The following is a 22,717-nucleotide window of genomic DNA, read 5'->3' on the forward strand; positions in this document are numbered from 1 at the left end:
AGTGAAGCAATTTTTTTTTTTGGCTTCAGCTCTACGAACAGTTTCACCAGTGGAGCTGAAGCGGTTTTGGTAAAATGACTTCCCTGTGAGAGCATGTTTTTAGGGGCCTGGAGGAGGAGCCGGGAGAAGCCATTTTTTTTTTTGGCTCCATCCCACCCCAAATCACTGTGAGAGCATGTTTTTAGGGGCTTCACAAGTAAAACTATTTTACTTTACCTCATTTGGTAGAAAACGGCTCCAAAAGGCTTCTAAAGCCGGTGAAGAAGCTTCGCTAAACGGTGCATAATTATCGCAGTGGACGCAATCACCATGCACATCGATCGGCATCGACTCCTAGAGTCCTAGCTACTAGCCTCCTACCGGGATGACAGGATGACAGCAATTAGGTCCACCTGTGTAGAACCATTGAAAAGTGCCCTAGCACAGGCTGCCTTCTACTATTTTTTTTTCATAAAAGCTACAAAAAAAATTCGGATTTAATTTAGATCAGGGTATCCTTCTACTAATTTAAACATGACAAAAAGTTTTGCCTCCTGCAACAGAAAAGGTGCACACATGTGAGTGCCTTATATTAGCTATACGTTTACGAATTTTTATAGCAAAATTATAATAGTTAGTTAATGCTATACTCTATATCCCTCCTATTTTTGGTAGCAATGTAGCAACACGTCCGGTTCTGTACGTCATTTCCTTTGGGTGCATGGGTAGTTTAATTTGTTGCATCATGCAACGCTAACAGTGTACGTGCGCTAATGTGTGACATAGATTACACCCCCCAGAGAAGGAAAGCACAGCCATGAAAACACAGGCAAAGCTAAAGTAAGCTCCAAGACAACAAAGGCATGCAAACACGCATGCTATAGTTAGAAGGAACGGTGTTCCTTAATTAACTACTTGACTCCTTATAAAAGGCCACCTCTCCCCCCTTCTCTCCCATTGCATCCAGCATTCGATTCTGTGTGTATGTCTTGGTTTATTAATTAATTAATAGACCAAGACATGCACACAGAATCAAACAAATAACTAAATCTCATTTGTTCCTCCACCTAAAGGAACTTAGTAATCCCCTACAATGGAGCAAGTTGATTGTGTGCAGGAAGGCGTCTCGACGGAGCGTGCATTTGAGGCAGATCCAATCCCATCATTGTTAGAGACCATAACACCACGATCAATAGTGGTTAGCTTTATCCTTGGTGTTGCCCTCTGCGCCGTCGCCATGAAGATCAGCCTAAGCTCAGGCTTCCTCCCGTCACTCACCGTCCCAGCTGGCCTCATCGGTTTCTACCTCATCCGGGCATGGTTCCGCGCTCTTGATTGTTTTGAATTGCCATACCAACCATTCACTCGCCAAGAGAATACCGTCATTCAGACATGTGTTGTCGCCTGCTCTGCCATTACATTCAGTGGTATATATCTATATAAGCACTGCATGCAAAACTTTATTTACTATACTCTGCCATGTTGTTATTCAATTATATGGGTTGTTAAATGTGTCACATTCATATTTAGGAGGGTTTGGTACATACATCCTCGCAATGGGCAAGAATGCAGCTGGAGGAGACACGAGGGATGAGAAGAATATTATTGAGCCAAGCATTGGCCGACTGATTGCTTTTCTCTTCCTTGTTAGTTTTTCTGGCTTGTTCATCCTCATGCCCTTCAGGAAGGTCATGATCATTCGGCACCGGTTGACATTCCCTAGTGGAATGGCCACGGCCCACCTTATAAATAGCTTCCATACCCCTCAAGGTGTCAATAAGGCAAGGTGCGTATCATCAGTTAAAGGAACTCAGAATGAATAAATGAATGCCTTCGGTTTATCAAACAAGTATGCATGCTTATTTTGTTATGTCACCATGATTGTTTACTTACAGGCAACAAGTGAAGATGTTGTTTAGTTCATTTGGGGGAAGCGTATTGTGGAACATCTTCCAGTGGTTTTTCACTGCTGCAAAAGACTGTGGCTTCAAAGTATTCCCTATATTTGGCCTTGAGGCATATAAACATGGGTACGCAACAACTACCACAGCTATAAAATAAACTAATTACTTGTCAAACCTTGTCTATCTATGGACTAACAACTTTGCATTCCATTTCCTTGACCAGATTCTATTTTGACTTTTCCATGTCTAATATTGGCATCGGTATGTTGTGCCCATACATCATCACTGTCTCCATGTTCATTGGGTGTGTTATCTCATGGGGGATCATTTCACCGTACCTTGCAACAAAGGCGGGTATCTGGTACCCTTCTAACATTAGCTCCAGCAGCCTTAACGGCATCAGGGGCTATAAGGTGTTCATCGGAGTGTCCATGATACTCGCTGATGGCCTCTTCAACTTCCTATCAATTGTGTTATGCACATTGTACTCCATGTGCCAGCGGCGCAAGCAACCAATGCAAGGTGATAATGAAGTTGATAGTGACACGCAGTTGCCATTCCACTGCCTCAATGCTGCTGAGCAACAAAAGACAAAAAAGAGCTTCGGTGATCGTCGTAGGGCACAGGTGTTTTTACGGGACCATATATCCAACTCGGTCAACATTATCTGTTACATCCTCCTATCAGTGGTCTCCACCATTGCCATACCGTACCTCTACCCGCAGATGAAGCACATCCATGTTGCTCTCATCTACCTTGTTGCACCGGTCATTGCCTTTTGTGATGCCTATGCATTTGGTGTGACCGACATGAACTTATCGAGCACTTATGGCAAGCTTGCTATGGTCCTCGTCGGTTCAAGTGTTGGTCGTAACGATGGTGGTGTGATTGCTGGCCTCGTCTCCTGTGGGATCGTGATGGGGGCAATGTCTAATAGCAACAACCTGATGCAAGACCTAAAGACAGGGTACTTAACGCTAACCTCACCACATGTCGTGTTCATCAGCCAGGCAATCGGCACAGCATTCGGGTGCATCATCAACCCGATCATGTTCTGGATCTTCTACAAGGTGCAAAACGGCGACGCTGACATCTTTGATGCGCCCTATGCCCGAGTGTACCGCAGCATCGCCATGCTGAGCGCTGGCCAGAACGCGCTACCTATGCACAGCTTGTGGCTCTGCAAGCTCTTCTTCGCACTGGCGTTGGTGCTTAGCATGTTCCGAGAGTTGGCCACATGGAAGCAGTGGCGCGTGGCACAGTACATTCCGAGCACCATCTGCGTGGCCATCGCCATTGTAGTGCCAGCGCGCATACCCATTGACATGTTCGTGGGGAGCTTGGTGTTGTACTTATGGAGGTGGGCCAACCCTAGCAAGGCACCGGCGTTCTCAATGGCGGTGGCATCAGGGATGGTCTGTGGGGATGGGCTGGGGATGCTACTATCATCGACAATGGCACTCACACAAGTGCGGGCACCCCTTTGCATCAAGTTCTTGTCTCGTACCGATAATGTAAAATTGGACGCCTTCTTAGCTACACTGCCTATGACATAGCTTCATGGGTGCATATTGGTTGTAATGTATCATAGGGGAACCCATGCTGTAGTTGCTAGATTGTATCCACTTGTAAACTCGTTTTAGTCCAAATTTGTGAGTGAATACAATTTTCATTTGCACATTTGAGCATTGCCCGTTCACACATAAGATTAAAACCTATTGTAAGCGTGCATCTCCATCCTTCAATAATTTGATTGCAAATGTATGTTGTTGTGTTGAGTTAACAATGGAGCTTATCATTCTAGCTTCTATGATCATACAACTTTTTAGTGCATAATATTAGTCACAATGAAGCAGTAGTTTGAATGCAAAGTATTTTGGCTTTTAGAAGCACTAGATGATACCCCGCACATTGCTGCGGGAATTATATTGCATCATGCATTTCACTGGGCTAGACATCGAGATATTCATTCATAGGACTGGGCTAAATTCATACGTCCTCACCCAGCATCACCACTCCCTTAATCTTGCATCGTGGCCAAGAAAACGGCAGCGGAGAAACCATTGCCATTAGCCGTCACCTCAACCCCTTGTGTTCAGGCTCTAGACACATAGCAGTTATACTAAAAAAAGTTGACAAAAACTTACAAAACAACTCACCACGTAAGGCCACCATGTGTCTTTTTGCATGCCATTGGCAGTGGTACGTGTCCCTTCTGTATACTTGATAATAAATAAACTTTTGAACATACTTACAAAACATGCAGGACAGAGAGAGAATCTAAAATTCTAAATAGCACCATCTTAAACTTGATGCTGACGTGATGATTGTTACTTGATCTAGAGGCAACGATGGCAGGTGGGGCACTGGAGCTCGGTAGACCTATGAATACTTCTGAGAAGAAATAGTAGTAGTTTTTTTATCATAAGAGATAATAATGTCTTAGTTACCAGGGTAGCCTGCTCGTGAAACCATCACCGCATAGGACTTATCCATGCCGCGATCCATCCATCTCCCATAGAAAAAAGCACAACAATACCCTAATGGATGGGGATTGGGATAAAGAAGGGAAAATAAATTGGGATAAAAGAGGAGCTATGGGATGGATATGCTAGTCTTTATTTCCCTATCCGTATCTTCATTTGCTACTATCCAAACATTAGATCAAATCTATCACATCCCTCATTTCCCTATCCTAACCCTCATTTCCCATATTCCAAATTGCCACCTAAACAATCGGTCATAGCTTGTAGCCTCGTGCACGGACACACGGGCGGTGCCTCTGCCCACCCATTTCATCTCATGCATCTATTCACCTCCGCTACTCCCGCACCTCCCTATACCTAGCAATGCTTATTTTCTCAACAACATAATCCCAATGTAAGAGGCAAAGAACTCTCATCTTGCGGCGGTGGAGAGAAGGAGGCAACAGTCATAGTCACGCTCTTCTTGGGTCAAAGAGCATGGAGTGGGCCACGATGATGCAATTGAAGTCCTTGACGGAGGAGGCGGGGTGCGAACCGATGTCCATTTGGTGGACAGATGACGAGTGTGTCAGGGGTGGTATGTGGTCTTGCTCTCTGGCACAATGGCCCTCGGCCACATCCTCCTCCAGTCCCTGTGCCAACACGCGCCTTTCATCATCAACTCCCAGAGATGGCTCCTATCCTCATGGTTGAGCAACCCAGCCCGATGTCGTAGGAGTTGGTTGATGTGTGGCAATGCAACTCCTTGGTGCCAACAATGGAGGAGGCATCGGAGAGGGGCTGCTGTAGGGAAAGGCGACAGGCGATGCAGCCAGGGATCGGAACTAGGAAGGATTAGGGCTAATATATATAGGTGCCGACTTTTCATTTTACTATAGAAGACTGGATTGTCTCTTTCCAATTTGAACATGCAGCGATGAATGTGGAGTGTTTTGAGATAATGGTGCGGGAGGTGAAGTGCAAGGAACATATATAATAGCGCCTGGCTATAGTGTCGCCTAGCTTTTCTATGCAGACGTAAAGGTACACTTCGTTACTGACTCTTGAGCTCCTGAGTTTATGCATGATGCTTCGGTTGATTGCTGATGTGGCTTCATGAAATTATAGAGAATTTAGCTAGTGGGGATGTCCTATTGAGGTATAGAGGATAGAGGATTGACACATTGTAGACTTAATCAAACGTCGGGTCGAGTTGGGCCAGAAAAAAACACGACGAGATTGTTGGTATGCGACCACCCTACGGACACATCAGGTTGGGTTGGGTCAGGTCGGGCTATTTCTCCTATTTTGTTGTGTTGGGGTTTTCAGGATGTGTTGGATTAAAGGTCGAAAGTTGTAGCTTGATCCTGACCCGACGCACTAGCCATGATGTTTTTTTCTTTGGATAGGCCATGACTAGGTCTACTAGGCTACTAGCACATTGGCACGTGCTTCCCTATTGAAAAATTCTAGGTGTTTTCATTTAACAAAACAGTTGTTTAGTAACCTTACTGGTATGTTGAATAATTGTAGAATGTAGAAATTTATTTGGTACAAAAAACAGAGAATAATGGTAGTGCATTTGAGAAAGCTACGTCGCAATACCAACAATTTAAAGGGTGCCTGACTAGCATGAAAGGAAAGGAAAACATGATAAATAATCGTTTGATTTTTAGCTAGCCTGAAACTGATTTTGTAAACTAGACATGTTAATTTTGAGATTTTGTAAACATGATACTGAGAAATGTGTAATCTTATTATATGCAAATAATTCTTTTAGTGATATATGTGGCTAATAAATAGGCTGGGGCTTTTTTACATTAGACTGTCTCTGCAAATTAATTTACACATATTGTCTATCATTGGACCGTCGTAGTCTCTGTAGATGGATCAACTAATCTCTTAATAATAAATTTTAGTATGTATTTTTAGATACGGAAAAGTTAGACAGCTTATGTAAATAAAAGAATATGTCTCAAAAACTATTTCTGTAAGGGTTCGTTAATATCAAAATCTGTTGTTGGCCTAGTTTTAGATGTTCACAGGTCTAGTTATTCATATGGTAAGTAAGCGCGTGTTTGTATATGTCCGTGTTGAGTTGTGATTCAAATTCAGTTATGTACAAGATAAAGTCTAATTTCTACCAGAGCGAAGGGAGGCCCGTCGCCGGGAGGCTTGGGCCGAAGCGATTCTGGCACAATCTTCGGATCTTGATGAGGCGTTGGACGATTTCGGAGGAAAAGGGTAGAAGTCATGGACCGCTAAAGAGAAGCGGAAGGATCGTAAGGCTCTATCTCTGATTTAACTTTATCTACATAATGATATTTTGCAAGAAGTGTTGCAGGAGAAAACTACCACAGAACTTTGGCTCAAGCTAGAATCGATCTGCATGTCCAAGGATCTAGCCAGTAAGATGCATGTGAAGATGAAGTTGTTCACGCACAAGCTGCAAGAAGGTAGTTCGGTGATGAACCACTTATCGATCTTTAAGGAGATCATCGTCGATCTAGTGTCGATGGAGGTAAAATATGATGATGAAGATTTAGCTCTTCTACTGTTATGCTCACTGCCTACTTCGTTTGCAAATTTCCAAGATACCATACTATTAAGCCATGATGAACTAACCCTTGCGGAAGTATATGAGGCTCTCCAGACGAGGGAGAAGATGAAAGGTATGGTTCAGTCTGATGTGTCGTCCTCCAAGGGTGAAGTGTTGCAGGTTAGAGGTAGGCCCGAGCAGAAAACCTACAACAACAACAATAATCGAGATAAGAGCAAGAACGGTAAATGCCATTCGAAGTCCAGAGGAAGGGATAAGTTCTACAGGTATTGTAAGAAAGATACTCATATAATTGAGGATTGTTGGAAGCTGTAGAATAAGGAGAAAAGAAATGGTACATATAAACCAAAAAATAAATCCGATGGTGATGGTAAGGCCTCTGTTGTCTCCGCTGTTGATAATTCTGATTCAGGAGATGTTCTGGTTGTTTTTGCTGATTGTGTTGCTGGTCGTGATGAATGAATACTTGATTCTACATGCTCGTTTCATATATGCTCTAACAGAGATTGGTTCAGTTCTTATAAGTCTGTGCAGAGTAGAGATGTCGTGCGTATAGGAGATAACAACCCACGTGAGATCATGGGCATTGGCTCTGTTCAGATCAAGATGCATGATGGCATGATACGCATACTGAAAGATGTGAGACACATACCAAGGATGGCCAGAAATCTCATCTCCCTCAGCACACTTGATGCTGAGGGGTATAGACACTCCGGTTCAGGTGGAGTGTGTAAGGTATTAAAAGGCTCTCTCATTCATATGATAGGTGATATGAATTCTGCAAAGTTATATGTTCTTAGAGGAAGTACTTTACATGGTTCCATCACTACTGCTACTATTTCTAATGATGAACCAAGTAAAATTAATCTCTGATATATGCGTCTTGGACATATGAGTGAACTTGGTATGGCAGAATTGATCAAGAGAGACCTGCTGGATGGTTGCACTATGGGTAAGATGAAGTTATGTGAGCACTGTGTTTTTGGTAAGCATAAGAGGGTAAAATTCAATGCATCTGTTCATACCACCAAAGGTACACTTGATTATGTACATGTTGATTTGTGGGGGCCGTCTCGTAAGCCCTCTTATGGTGGTGCTCGTTACATGCTTACCATTATTAATGATTACTCTAGAAAAGTGTGATCTTACTTTCTGAAAAATAAAGATGATACTTTTGCTGCTTTTAAAGAGTGGAAAGTTATGATAGAAAGGCAAACTAAAAAGAAGGTAAAATTGCTTCGTACTGACAATGGCGGTGAATTCTGTTCGAATACTTTTAATGATTACTGCAGGAAAGAAGGTATTGTTAGGCACCACACCATCCTGTACACTCCTCAGCAGAATGGTGTGGCTGAGCGCATGAACCGAACCATCATCTCGAGGGCTCGTTGCATGCTGTCCAATGCTCGTATGAACAGGCGTTTTTGGGTTGAGGCTGCTAACACCGCGTGTTACTTGATCAACCGGTCACCTTCTATCCCACTTAATAAGAAAACTCCCATTGAGGTATGGTCTGGTATGTCTGCTGGTTATTCATAGTTGAGAGTTTTCGGTTGCACTAATGTCATGTTGATAATAGAAAGCTAGAACCTAGAGCCATTAAGTGTCTGTTTCTTGGTTATGGTTCTGGAGTTAAAGGATATAAGTTATGGAATTCTAAAACTAAAAAGACTTTTATGAGCAGAAACGTTGTTTTCAATGAATCTGTTATGTTTAATGACAGCTTGTACACAGATATTTCACTAGTTGGTTCTGATGAGGAGCAGGAACATGTTAGCGTGCAGGTGGAGCATGTAGATGATCAGGAAACTGAAATTGTTGATAACAATGTTCATGATATTGTTCAGCACTCACCTCCTGTTTTACAGCCTCAAAATCAGTCTATTGCAGATCGCATAACAAAGAGAAGTTATGGACCTAGTCCACGTTTAATTGAGGAATGTGATATTGTTCATTATGCCTTTAGTTGTGCTGAACAGGTTGAGAACATTCATAAGCCGGCTACGTACACTGAAGCTATTATTTCTGGTGACCGCGAGAAGTGGATTTCCGCTACGCAAGAAGAGATGCAATCACTTGAGAAAAATGGCACATGGGATGTTGTGTGCTTACCTAAACACAAGAAGGCTGTTCGTTGCAAATGGATCTTCAAAAGAAAGGAGAGTTTGTCTCCTAGTGAGCCTCCAAGATTTAAGGCAAGGTTAGTAGCAAAAGGTTTCAGTCAGATTCCTGGCGTTGATTATAATGATATGTTCTCTCCAGTTATAAAGCATAGTTTAATTCGTATATTTTTCGGTATTGTTGCTTTGCGAGATCTTGAGCTTGAACAGTTAGATGTAAAGACTGCGTTTCTACGTGGAGAGCTCGAGGAGGAGATATACATGGACCAGCCAGAATGGTTCATGGTACCTGGTAAGGAGGATCATGTTTGCAAATTAAAGAGGTCCTTATATGGTTTGAAACAGTCTCCTCGTCAATGGTATAAATGGTTTGATTCTTTTATGATGTCACATGATTTTAAGAGGTCTAAATTTGATAGCTGTGTGTATATTAAATTTATTGATGGATCACCTATATATTTATTGTTATATGTTGATGATATGTTGATTGCTGACAAGAGCAAGAAAGAAATCACTACATTGAAGAAACTGTTGAGTAGTGAGTTTGAGATGAAGGATCTTGGTGCTGCTAAGAAGATTCTAGGTATGGAAATTACAAGAGACAGAAATTCTGGTTTGTTATTTCTTAGTCAACAAAGTTACATTAAAAAAGTTCTTCATTGTTTCAACATGCATGATGTAAAGTCTGTTAGTACTCCTATTGCTCTCTATTTTAAATTATCAACTTTACAATGTGCTAGTACGGATGAGGATTTTGAGTACATGTCAAGAGTTTCATATTCTAGTATTGTTGGTTCTTTGATGTATGCCATGGTTTGCTCTCGTCCTGATTTATCATATGCTATAAGTTTGGTTAGTAGATACATAGCTAATCTTGATAAAGAACATTGGAAGGCTGTTCAGTGGATTTTCAGGTACCTTTATGGCACAACAAATGCTTGTTTGAAGTTTGGCAGGACTGATAAGGGACTCACTGGCTACGTGGATTCAGATTTTGCTGTTGATTTGGATAAGAGGAGATCTCCCACAGGTTATGTGTTCACTATTGATGGTTGTGCCGTGAGTTGGAGGGCAACATTGCAGCCCGTTGTTGCCCTGTTTACCACTGAAGCAGAATACATGCCTATTACTGAAGCATGTAAAGAATCAGTTTGGTTGAAAGGTTTGTTTGTTGAGCTTTGTGGAGATGATTCTTGCATTAATTTATTTTGTGACAGTCAAAGTGCTATATGTCTCAGTAAAGATCAGATGTTCCATGAGAGAACGAAGCACATTGATATCAAATACCATTATGTTCGCGATGTGGTCACGCAAGGTAAGTTGAAGGTATGCAAAATAAGCACACATGATAATCCTGCTGATATGTTGACCAAGGCAGTTCCTGTTTGTTAAGTTTGAGCTTTGCTCAAGCTTAGTTGGTATAACTGTTTAGCCCAAGTGAATATTTTGGCACCGGAAGTATTTCTTTGTTGTTTCAGGGTGAAGGTTCGTTTTATACTACAAGAAGGAATTTATCTCAAGGTGGAGTTTGTTGAGTTGTGATCCAAATTCAGTTCTGTACAAGATAAAGGCTAATTTCTGCCGGAGCGAAGCGAGGCCCATCGCCGGGAGGCTTGGATCGTCATCTATTAGGGTTTTCCATCTATATATACTTCATGTAAGCCATCGTCTTGGGATAAGAAAAGTTGTAAATCCCCGACGTTTGTAACCTCACCCGATATAGTGAAGATTTGCTGGCTGGTGTCCGTGGTTTTTTCCCTTTCACCTTGGGAGGGTTTTCCACGTTAAAATCTCGTGTCCCCCTGTGCTTAATCTACTGTTCTTCGTCGTTTATATTGTCTATCGTTTATAACAGTCTGTACCATTATTATTCGAAGAATTTTCAAGTGTAAAAGTTGGCCATGTATCTTTTATATATATATATATATATATAGAAAAGGTACTGTCGAAACACAAAATAATAATGAACATGCAAAGTAAACCATTCGGCCTCCCTAGAATTGACTTTGTTTTTTTTCGAAAGCGTGGTTAGCACGTGTTTCATTAAGGGAAGTTAGAATTGGAACACAGCCCGGTGGCGTGCGACGGCGAGTTGCCGCTGCTCGCCTACCGGTTGGACACTGACGACGATCACCGGCTTTAACGGTGGAGCTATTTAGTTGTACTAAGGGACTAACTAGTTTTGCAACCAGGAAAAGGAACGATGCTCCCTAGTTAGCTACCGCTAGCAGCGACGCCAAGCTCTGAAACCCGGCGGCGATGCAGGAGTCAGCTTCCTCGTGGACATTGGCGGATCCAGGGGGGGCTGGGGGGGCTGCAGCCCCCCCCGGGAGAGTGATTTTGCCTTGATATTACTGTAGAAAAAACGTGATTTCATCGTTAATCTTCGACATTTGTTCTAAATTTCTATTGATTAGCCCCCCCTGAGGTGCTCATCCTGGCTCCGCCACTGCTCGTGGACTAGAGCAAGCACCTGGACCGTCATCTTAGCGTCGTTGTCGAAGGTCCGTCTGTTGCACTCTTTCCAGATGACCCAGGAGACGAGAAGGACGAGGGAGTCGAAGCCACGCCTGAAGGTTTCCGGGACGGCAGCCCGAGTCTGCAGCCACCAGTCGGCCATGGTGGAATCATGGCTCGGCCCCAGCTGCTGCAGCCCCGCCTTGGCAAGCAGCCGGACCCAGACCTCGCGCGTGAACGAGCAATAAGCTAGTAGATGATCAGTAGTCTCGTCGTGTTGATCGCACAACGCACAGTTTGCCTCCGGCTGAAGACCATGGCGTTTCCGGCGCTCGGCAGTCCACAGACGACCGTGAAGAGCAAGCCAAAACAAGAATTTAACCTTTGGCGGCACCGCGGCCCTCCAAACGTGCTTGGCGCCAATCAACGAGGTCATGCCAGTGAAGAAAGCTCTGTATGCCAAGGACGCAGTGTAGTTGCCGTTCGCCGTCCACTTCCAGATGAAACGGTTTGAGGAATGTGGCAATGGCTGGAATGTCTCGACCTTGTCCCAAAGGTGGATGTATTCATAGAGGACTGCAGCAGTCGGAGCGCCGGTGATATCTCTTGCCCATTGGCGATTTGTGAGCGCCTCCTTGACGGTGCGTTTGCGCCGGCGGCACCCAACTACATGGAAAAGGTTGGGAGCAAAATTGCAAATGGCACCGTTCGGCAGCCAGGACCCAGGAGTCCGTCTAGAAGCGTGCGGAGGCGCCGTCGCCCACCTGAATGGTGACCGAGGCCCGGAACATGTGGTCAACCGAGTGTTCTGGCCTACAAGGCAGGCGCGCCCAGACGGCGTCAGGCTACGTCCGTCGCAACCACTCCTAACGTAGGCGCAGGGCAAAGCGAGGACCCTAAGGTCCGGCAACCCCAGACCACCGTGGTCCTTGGGCAAGCAGACGATGGGCCAAGCGACTTTGCACTTCCCGCCGGCGACTGAATCTGTGCCCGACCAGAGGAAGGCGCGTCTTCTCTTGTCGATCTCCCCAATAGTCCAGGCCGAAAGGCTACAGCAGATGGAGACGTGTACAGGGATCGCGGAGAGAGTAGTCTGCGTCAGCGTGGTGTTGGTTTAATCTCCCAACCACAGTGGCCCAACGGCCACTTGGGCCTTGACCTTACGTCCTGATCGGGGGCGCCCAGTCCATCTATGGCTGGCGGGCCCCCGTCACACTGCGCATTAAATAGAGGTGGGGTCGGCGACTCTCGGTACGAGGTTCGTCTGAGCCGTACGCCCCAACCTAGAAACCCTACTCCGATCTAACAGAGGGGCGCAGCCAGTGACGGGAAGCACCGCCGCCGCCACTGCACTGCGCCACCACGGTCTTCACCGCTACTCCGACCGTCGCTGCCGTGTGCAGATCTTCATCGACGAACCAGCGAAGGCAGGGAGCTCCTAAGACGGTCAGATGCTCTTACTCTCTCTCTGTCTCCTACTCCCTCTGAATCTCTAAGTCACTAATTGTCCCAAATAGAAAAGAACTCACCCACTGGATCCGCACCTAGATGATCTAAAGCGTACTAACAATGGTACCAGAGCCGGTTTACCTAGGCATGGATTTTGTCAGGGGCGAGAAAACGATTAGAAAAGAAAAGATAGGTTAGATTCGGTTCGGATCGAAAGAAAAGAATGACAGAGGGTTCATCGAACCCTAAACCCTAATCGGGTGATAGAAAGAAAAAGAAAGAAGGGGATTCGAATTCGATTCGGATTACCCTAAAGAACCCTAACCCTAAAGAAATTGGACGGTCCGGGGGGAAGTCTAACCAGGGCTTCCCCGCCGCCGTCACCACCGCCTCACGCGGGATGGAGCACCTGCTGCCGGCTTGCTGACGCGCAGGAAGAGAATCAAAAGAACAGAAAAGATAAGAACGGTTTAAATCCGTTTGGATCTAGACAAAGAAAGGGGGTTTTCACTAACCCTAACCCTAACTGGGTGAAGATGAAAACAGAGGGCTCGGATTCAAGAAACGATAAGATCCGAACCCTAACCCGCTGCAGACTCGGGGAAGAAGAAGAAAAGGGTGAATCCCTAACCCGAAACCCTAACACTAGAATTCCCAAATCCCAGCAAAGATGAGAACGAACACAGGGTCCTACCTGGGCCTTCATCCCACCACCGGCATCGCCACCGTGCGGGAAAAAGACTTCTCGCCGGCATGCGGGAAGACGGCTGAGATACGCCAACGCGCGGGCTCGGTCTGCAAAGGGCACCACCGTGGCTCTCCTCGACGGTGCCGCGCGCGGCTCTAGCCGCACGCGCGCGCCGGCGAGAGGTGCCGCGGCGGCGCCGCCACCTCCACTTCCTCCTCTAGATGCCAGCGGCGGCTGCTGTCTGCACTCGGCGTGGATGAGAGAGAAGGGGAGGGAGAGAATGAGGCTAGGGTTACAGGAGGCAGCGCCGGGCGGTGGTTTTGTTCGCCCAAGATGCACGCTCGGCCGTCGGATGCGCACGGACGGCCGAGATCTAGCGGGCTGCTTCGTGGCCCAGGCGGGGCGTGCGGCCGCGGCGCTTTGCCGGCCCAGGCCCACGTTGCGGCCTGGGTGGCAGAGCACGCGCGCGAGGGGGCAAGGCCGGGCTGGATGCCGTTTTGGGCCGAGCCAGCCTCTGCTGTCTTGGGCCGAGAAAAGAAAAGAATAAGCCTGGGCCGTATCTCCGGTTGGGCCGAATGCACAGTGGCGATTAAGAATTGTTTTATTTATTTTCAGAAGCATATTTGAATGAATTTTGATCAATTTGAAGATGTAAATTTCTGGTAAAATTGCACCAACGTGTTAGATTTTCCAGAGAGTAGAAAAGTACAGTAAAATGCTTCTGAAAAGTACGAAAAGAAATTTTTGTCAATTTTCCGCTGCAAAGTTAAAGGTTTATTGTCTTCTAATTTGAAGAGCAGTTATAGTTATTCAGTAAATGATGAAAAGTTTATCCTCCAGTTAAAATTAGAATCAGCTGAAAAAATTTTAATTGGAGGAATAGTCGGTTGATAGTTAAGATAAATTATAATATTGTTATTTTCTGACCAACGTTGATGATAACAATATTATAAGTTTATTTATGAGTTTAAGTTTAAAGTTAAATTATGGTATTGTTATTTTCTGACCAACGTTGATGATAACAATATTATAATGAGTTTTATGATTAAAGTTTAAATCTCTGATGAATTTTGCATCAAAGTGACCAATTTTCAGAGAATATATAAAGATCAAGGAATGCTCTTAAACTAGAGAAATGTATTTTCATGTTTCCGCTGCAATGAAGTTGATTGTCTTCTAATTAAATTCGAACCAACGGGAGAATTTAATTTTGAGGAGCAGTTCTATGTTTTATTCCATTTCTGCCCAATGGTGATGTGGAATTAATATAGAAGAATGATGTTTTATTCTATTTCTGTCCAACGGTGATATAGAATAGAACATAAAGTTTTTAAAGTTTAATGAGCATTATTGTTGAATATTTTTCAGACAAAATACCTCCATGCTTTTATTCTTGAAGGTAGTAAGAGAAATGAGCTAGGTACTTGTGACTCAGATGATGAAATGCCTAAGGGCAAGTTATGTATGAAAGAATGCCATTGGTTGAGGGACTGTGTTCTCTTTAAAGAATGGCTTCAAAAGAAAAGAATTCTAGGATATTGATCCAAGAAAAGAGATAGATCAATGAGAGTCTTCATTGAAAAATATCTTTTATGTACTCTCTGTGGAGAAGAATTTATTTTCAGTTTCACTTATGAGAGTTGTAAAAGTCAAATACATGTTTAATTTGACTAACATTGGATTAAACATGTGTGTTAAAAGAATATTCGGATTTATTTCTGAATTTGATGATTAAACACGAGCCAATACTGGCAATTATATCCGTTCAAAGGAATATCTAGCATGGCGGGAAAAAGGTTATGATAGTACCCGCATGGCGGGAAAAGTTTGAGAAAATACCCGTATGTCAGGGTAAAGTTAGCATAGTACATATGTTAACCAATCCTGCATGGCGGGAGAGTTTGGCATAGTACTTATCCCGCATGGCGGGAGGAGGATGTGATGACTCATGTGCTCTAAAGAAATATCCCGCACATGGAGAGAAGTTTATGATAGCTCTTATGCTATCCTAGTATTGACCGTACACTCTGATTGTGTCATGGTCATTAAGTACTCAACGAGTTTAAGAACAAAAGAAAGTTGCATGTGAACCAAAAGATAAGAATGATATGCAAGTGTGACTTGCAGAAGTATTGATAATAATAGACTATGTTGAGTTTTGAAGTGTAATGAGGAAAATATACTTACATACGAATTTTGGTTGCATGATGTAATCATGTGGATGAAGTAAGTAATCAAAGTTTCCTCATTCACAAGAGTTCTGAATATTTTGAAATTATGGTAGAAAAGTTTATACCACATTTCGAGGGGGAGAAATGTAAGATTAAGAAAGATACTTCCCCATACTTCAGATAATGCAATGCATACTATGCATTGAAGGTAAAAGTGATCTATAAACAATGAATGTGATCGTTGAGGGAGTAAGACAGTCATAATAATGATACCCCTAAAGTAAAGAAATAGCTAAATTCCTGGATTTTTTATAGTTCCGATGGGAAGATAGCATAGTCGGCTAGTATTCATACTGGACGAGTTCAGAGTTATCAAGGCGGTGCTAAACGCGCCGTATGAGTTTTTTGATAGATTAAACCCAAAATAAGAAATTTGAAGATACACCATCTTTACAGAAGATGGAGTAATCTGGGGGAGCATGGTATGTAGATACCTAAGGCTTGAATAGAAGTGGGATTACATATCCACTACAGTGTTTTTAGAGCAACAAATTGCTTTATACATGTTGATGTTGTATGACATATACAACACCAGATGTTAGCTCTTAAAGAGGATGAATAAGTAAACAAGGATCTTGTGATACAGGAGGCTATAGAACAATTGCCTTTTGGCAATGAAGAGTAACAATAGCCCTATATGAAAGAAGTGCCACGAGGCCCTAGAAGGTCTCAAAGAATAAGAAAATCAGATATTTCTAGTGGCTAAGAAGTAAAAGTTAAAAAAGAAATTTAAATAGAGAGTGATTCCACCTCATTTGAAGAAGCCATGAGAGGCGTTCACTCGTCTAAATGGCAAGAAGCAAAGGAACATGTAATGAAATCGATAAATACCAACGATGTTTGGGACTTAGAAGAAATTCCTAATGGAGCCAAAACAGTAGGCTATAATGGGTCTACAAGACAAAGGTGACTCTAAAGGGAATATAGAAAGATATCCAAAGGGGATTTGTATGGAAAAGTTTACATAGCATCACTCAAAAGGTTTTGTCATGGAAGGAAAAGAACGTAAAGGGATGTTGCCTAAAGAAATCCATTTATGGATTAAAGTAAGCTTCAAGATAGTGGTTCTTGAAGTTTGACAGTACAATAAGAAAGTTTGGGTTTTAAAGAGAACGTAGAGGACAATTGTATTTATGCAAAGTTTAAACATGGGAAATTTATTTTCCTAATCCTGCATGTGGGTAGCACCTTACTCGCTAGTAGTGGTGTTAATCTACTGTTGGAGAAGAAGCAGTTCTTGTCCTCAAGTTTTAATGAGAATGGTCTTGGTAAAGCATCATTCGTTCCAGGAATTGGAACTTACCGAGATAAAAGGAAAAAGGGGTATTAGAACTATCTCAAGTGTATACTTAGAGAAGATTCTAAAGAAATAAAGTATATATGTGAATAAACCTGCGTCTGTTCCCATAGTCAAGGGTAATAGTTTTCGGAACTTTCAGTGTTCCAAGAATAAATGTGAGATCGATCAAATGGACGTCCTATATGCTTCAGTTGTTGGAAGCTTACTGAATGCTTATAAGCAAGAACTTACCCTTACACAGTTTATGTATCCGGGATGTTTTTGGTAGAAATCCAGTCCAGATATAGATCACTGGAATGGAGTTGAGAATGTTTTGCAATTGTGCAAAGATTTATAGGCCTCATGATAAGTAAGAAAGAATAAATACTCTCAAATAGTTGTGGGTACAAATGTTATATTTTGGCAAGATGTTTAGTGAAACCCACATAGTAGCTAACACTCGTAGTTGGAGTTTTATTGTGGAAAAGCTCCAAAGAAACAGTTATGATGTCGTCAAAGATGCATACCCATGGTATAGCTTGTTATGAGGCTTAAGGACAGGCGAAGTGGTTAAAAGAACTTACACCCGGAATTGATAATGGTATACAACAGCAATGACCATTTAAGTAGTTCGCTCCTATAACAACGGGTCAAGTGTGCTGCCAAACACATTAACGTTAAAGTTGTACGTTGTGAAGGAGAAAGTCCGGAATCATACTAAAAGTATTGAACATATAAGTAACAAGTAAGTGCTTGTGGATCCACGTACAAAAGGCTTACCACCCAGTGTGTTTGGAGAACACACAGTCGACATGGGTTTATGGTATAGCCTATGATTTCCGGACAATAAAGGGCCCAAAGTTAAAGAATCTGTTTCAGAACAGAGATGTGTATTGTAGCTGTTAAGTCTATCGGCGATTGATCGTGACGATGAAGCATGCTCTATGCACTAATCTATGATGGAACAAATAAAAGTGAAAAGGATTAAAAAGTTTAAAGTTAAAGTATGAGTTGAGATCAAGGGGGAGAATGTTGGTTTGATCTCCCAACCATAATGGCCCAACGGTCACTTGGGCCTTGACCTTACGCCCTGATCGGGGGCGCCCAGTCCATCTATGGCTGGCGGCCCCCCGTCACACTGCGCATTAAATAGAGGTGGGGTCGGCGGCTCTCGGTACGAGGTTCGTCTGAGCCGTACGCCCCAACCTAGAAACCCTACTCCGATCTAACAGAGGGGCGCAGCCAGTGACGGGAAGCACCGCCACCGCCACTGCACTGCGCCACCACGGTCTTCACCGCTACTCCGACCGTCGCTGCCGTGTGCAGATCTTCATCGACGAACCAGCGAAGGCAGGGAGCTCCTAAGACGGTCAGATGCTCCTACTCTCTCTCTGTCTCCTACTCCCCTCTGAATCTCTAAGTCACTAATTGTCCCAAATAGAAAAGAACTCACCCACTGGATCCGCACCTAGATGATCTAAAGCGTACTAACACGTGGCTCTACCCGCGCTCGTCAGAAGGCCGGCCTTCCATGTCGGGATACGTGCGGCGACCGCGTCGACAAGCACCTGTTCGTCGGCGTGGCGCCCCCAGGTATTTGGTTGGGAAGTCCTGGAGTCTGCAAGGGAATACATCCTGAACGGCCTGGATCTCTTCTGAAGAACAGCGGATCGGGGTGATTGTGCATTTGTCCAGGTTGGTGGATAGGCCCGATGCCCCGGCGAACAGCTCCAGGATCAGTCTGATGCAGCTGAAGTCCTGCGGTGTGGGCGCAAGGAAGACGACGAGGTCGTCGGCGCATACGGAGCACGGTGTTTGATCGCGTTCCCAGGCAGCGGCGTTAGCACCGCTCGACGATCGGCCTCGCTGATGAGCATGCCCCGGCGAACAGCTCTAGAATTGAGTCTGTAAGCATGGTATTATATTATAGAGGGCAGAGGCTGGGTACCCTCAGTCTTTATTTTGGAAGCTTAAATAGAACAGAAATAGGAGACCAGATTCTAGTCTGGCTGGTGACGTCCCTCACTTCCAGGGAGAGCACCACCTGGGGCTCGAAAGCATGGTATTCACCACCTTCTACAATTAAGTCGACGAACAAGAGAAAAAATGAAGCAGAACGTACGTACATTACATGCTGTCTGAAACGACCCTACGTACAGCAGGTGCAAGAAATGCATTAAAGGCTAAGTGATGAACAAGAAAATCTATGAGAAATGAGCAACAGTGAAAGCATGCAAGCAAAGGAAGAAGAAACAGGAGGAATGAAGGCTATGTGGCGGCTGGGTTTTTCAGCGTCCAAAGGAACTCCTCGACCTGGTAGTTTGTGTCGGCGGAGAAGACCCTGAGGCACATGGGCGGGTTGATGTTGAGCAGCGACAGGATGGACGACGGCAGCGACCAGATCCCGTCGCCGCAGATGAGCCCCGACGCGACGGCGGGCGCGAACATGTGCGCCCTCACCCGGTCCGACTTGCTCCACAGGTACAGCACGATGCTCCCCACGCACATGTCGATGGTGAAGAACGACCCGAGGAAGAAGGGCACCGCCATGCCCAGCGCGCTCGGGATGTAGTCCTGCACCCACCACCGCCGCGCCTTGGCCACCTCCTTGAGCGCGCAGATGGCGACGGCGAGGAGGAAGAAGGCGAGGCAGAAGCGGAGGCAGTACTTGGGCAGCTGGTTCCACCCGTTCACGCCCAGCAGCGCGATGCCCCGGTAGATCTTGGCGTACGGCGCCGGGTACCCTTCTTCCAGCCCGACGTCGTACGCCTTATAGAAGATCCAGAACACGACGGGGCTGATGACGCAGCCGAGCCCGGTGCCCATGACCTGGCTCACGAACATGGACCGCGGCGAGGTCAGCGTCAGGTACCCCGTCTTGAAGTCCTGGATGAGGTCGGAGGCGGTGGAGACGATGCCCATCATCAGCCCGCACGCCGCGAGCCCCGCCACCACGCCGCCGTCTTCCGCGCCCACGCTGGCGCCGAAGATGAAGATGGCTAGCTTGCCGTAGCTGCTGGAGAGGGACCAGTCCGTGAGCCCCGTCCCGTAGGCGTTGCAGAAGGCGAAGACCGGCGCCACCACGTACGCCCACACCACGTGCTTCGGCTGCAGCTGCCGGAAGATGTGTGGGATCGCCACCACCGAGATCGCTGCCAGAAGCACGTACGCCCCCGCGGCGATGGACGTCGGGATCTGGTCCTTGAGGAACACCTGCCATATCGAACGAGCAGGTCAACCAGTCAGGCACTGCGCATATCGTCGAGCATGCATTGTCATTTGCCAATGCCGCGCCTGCGCGCGCCGCCTGATGAGTGCCCATGACCGACTGACCTGCGTGCGGCGGCGGTCGTCGAAGCTGAGCGCCTGGCGCTCGGTGACGTCGACGCCGGCGAATGGCTTGGCGGCGGCCTCTGCAGGCCTGGTGCGCTTGAGGTACATGTCGTAGGAGGTGCGGACGAGGATAGCGAGGAAATTGAACAGCCCATCGCCGATGATCATGGCGATGGAGATGAAGATCTGGTACCCATTCAGCCCATGGAGGCTACTCCTCGGCAGCTCGGCGTCGTACCAGAGCCCGCGCTTGCTCTCAATGTACGGCCACATGAGGCCCCACGACACGACGGATCCGAGCAGCAGCGAGAAGTTGATGATGTAAGGGCAGATCATGCCGACGCCGACGTAGGTCGCCGAGAAATCGAAGAAGAAGCGGCGGCGGTAGGCCTCCATGCCGAAGGTCGGGAAGGAGCTGAACCCGCACCCGGGCCCCGCCGAGTAGAACCACTGGAACAGCGACCAGAGGAAGCTCCCCGCGAAGGACTTGAAGAGGATGGACACCTGCTGCTTCGCCTGGATGGCGCCCTGCGGCGTGTGGAAGCTGTTGATGAGGTGCGCGGTCGCCGACCCGCTCGGGTACGTCAGCTTGTAGCTGATGATCATGATCTTGCGGAGCGGGACGATGGAGAAGAGGCCGACGAAGCTGACGAGGAAGAGGAAGGCGATGATCCGACCGAGGGAAGGCTCCTCGACGTTGATGCTCGTCTTGGCCTCGTCGAACCCCTCGGCGATCTTCTTGCTCATGCCGAGGATGTAGGTGCCGAACCCACCTAATTGGAAAGAAGATTGGATGGAAGGATGGATCGATTTGAAAATTGATGCAATTGAAACTGAAACCAATGCAACCAAAACCTCACCCACCGGAGAAGGCGATGCTGGAGCAGGAGATGACGCAGGTCTGCACCACCGTGTTCTCCTGCCGGGTGAAGGGTTTCGGGAACACGCCGCAGCGCTCCAGCGCGGACGTCCACGTCTTCATGAGGAAGAAGGCGAGGAGCCCCGCCGACATGTTGAGCGACGGCACGATCCCGGAGGTGAGGTTGAGTTTCATCACGATGAAGCTCAGGAACAGGCCCAGCGCCGAGCTCACCACCACGGAACGCACCGTGATCTGCTCCGACCACGCCGGCAGTCGCTCCCCCTCGAACGCCTTCTCCGTCGACAGCGCCTCACGCGCCGCCGCCTCCGACCCCTCCATTATTAATTACCGATCGGTCTCCTTCGTATAGTCGTAGCGCTAGCTCCTGCTAGCCGCTGCTACGACGTCGACAATGGTGGCGGCCGGTGGCGGGCAATGCAACGGATCGATGGATCGATCGATTCCCCAGCTAGCTGGCCGGTGCCTTGGACGATGACACCCGTACACCACCGGCCGGACGGACGGGACGATCGAGTGGAAGAGAATGCATGCAAATTAAAGGAGCGCTAGCTAGATAGGTGGTGATTTCAACTAGTGGCCATAAAGAAATGTGCTCTCCTTTTTCATTCCCTAGCTGGTAACAAAGTAGGAGTACATAAACAATTGTTGGGATGGTAATTGATGAAAAATGATCACTTAATCAGCAAAATAAATAAAGTGAAAATCTTACCTGTTTCTATTTATATGAAAGAAAAGGGTGAAAATAATCTTATTTTTACAGGCTAATTATCGGGAACAGTAGCGATACTCCAGGCTCTGCAGCTCCCTCTTCTTACTCCATCTGGATTGTTTTTCTTTTATTTATTTTTTTGATCAAGAGTTTCCTGTGGTCAGTATTTTCTTCCGTGGGCGCGAGTAAACGGGTGGTCGTCATGCAATCTCGTGCACTGCATATATATAGGTTGGTGGTGACGTTTTACTAATTTTGGCACTGCCAGTGGGGTGGGGGTGCTAGCGTGGACTTCCACGTCAGCACGCGGGTCTCACCTCACCACCATCCGTTTTGACCCGTGTCTCCTGCGTTCGCAGGTTTACGTCATTAATTACGTGCCTGCCGCCGCCGCTCCGTACGTCCGTCACGACGTTGACACTGCCGGCGGCGGCGGTCGCCCAGCAGTGTTGTGCGTCCACAGGGCTTCAACGCAGGCGTACGATGGTTTGGTGCCGCTGCAGGATGGATCAGGCCGGCTCCTCTGCTTGCTGGTCAAGGAACGAATATAGATATATATGTTGTTGTCATCTATATCAGACACAAGAACCAGATTCCTGGCGACGCCACCGGCCGTCTGCCAGAGCTCAACGCGCTCCATATAGATGCATGTAACTGTAT

General features: G+C 46.1%; 3 protein-coding genes across 3 annotated transcripts; 1 reads left to right on the forward strand and 2 right to left on the reverse strand.

Moving 5' to 3' along the window:
* The first annotated feature begins 954 nt into the window (after positions 1–954).
* Positions 955–3,561, forward strand: LOC136470822 (probable metal-nicotianamine transporter YSL7). Its single transcript, XM_066468557.1, has 4 exons — positions 955–1,406; positions 1,510–1,765; positions 1,875–2,009; positions 2,107–3,561. Exons 1-4 carry the CDS (start codon positions 1,073–1,075, stop codon positions 3,437–3,439), a joined length of 2,058 nt encoding a protein of 685 aa, XP_066324654.1. The 5' UTR covers positions 955–1,072; the 3' UTR covers positions 3,440–3,561.
* A 7,880-nt stretch (positions 3,562–11,441) lies between these two features.
* LOC136476403 (uncharacterized) lies at positions 11,442–11,921 on the reverse strand. The gene has a single exon (XM_066474226.1). It carries the CDS (start codon positions 11,919–11,921, stop codon positions 11,442–11,444), a length of 480 nt encoding a protein of 159 aa, XP_066330323.1.
* Positions 11,922–19,202: 7,281 nt separating this feature from the next.
* On the reverse strand, positions 19,203–22,156 carry LOC136470823 (probable metal-nicotianamine transporter YSL8). The gene is made up of 4 exons (XM_066468558.1): positions 22,058–22,156; positions 21,330–21,961; positions 20,466–21,238; positions 19,203–20,345 (listed from the first exon to the last, which is right to left on the reverse strand). Exons 2-4 carry the CDS (start codon positions 21,664–21,666, stop codon positions 19,401–19,403), a joined length of 2,055 nt encoding a protein of 684 aa, XP_066324655.1. The 5' UTR covers positions 21,667–21,961; positions 22,058–22,156; the 3' UTR covers positions 19,203–19,400.
* Positions 22,157–22,717: the final 561 nt, after the last annotated feature.

The sequence above is a fragment of the Miscanthus floridulus genome, chromosome 8, assembly GCF_019320115.1.
Source record: "Miscanthus floridulus cultivar M001 chromosome 8, ASM1932011v1, whole genome shotgun sequence".
Taxonomy (NCBI): Eukaryota; Viridiplantae; Streptophyta; class Magnoliopsida; order Poales; family Poaceae; genus Miscanthus; species Miscanthus floridulus.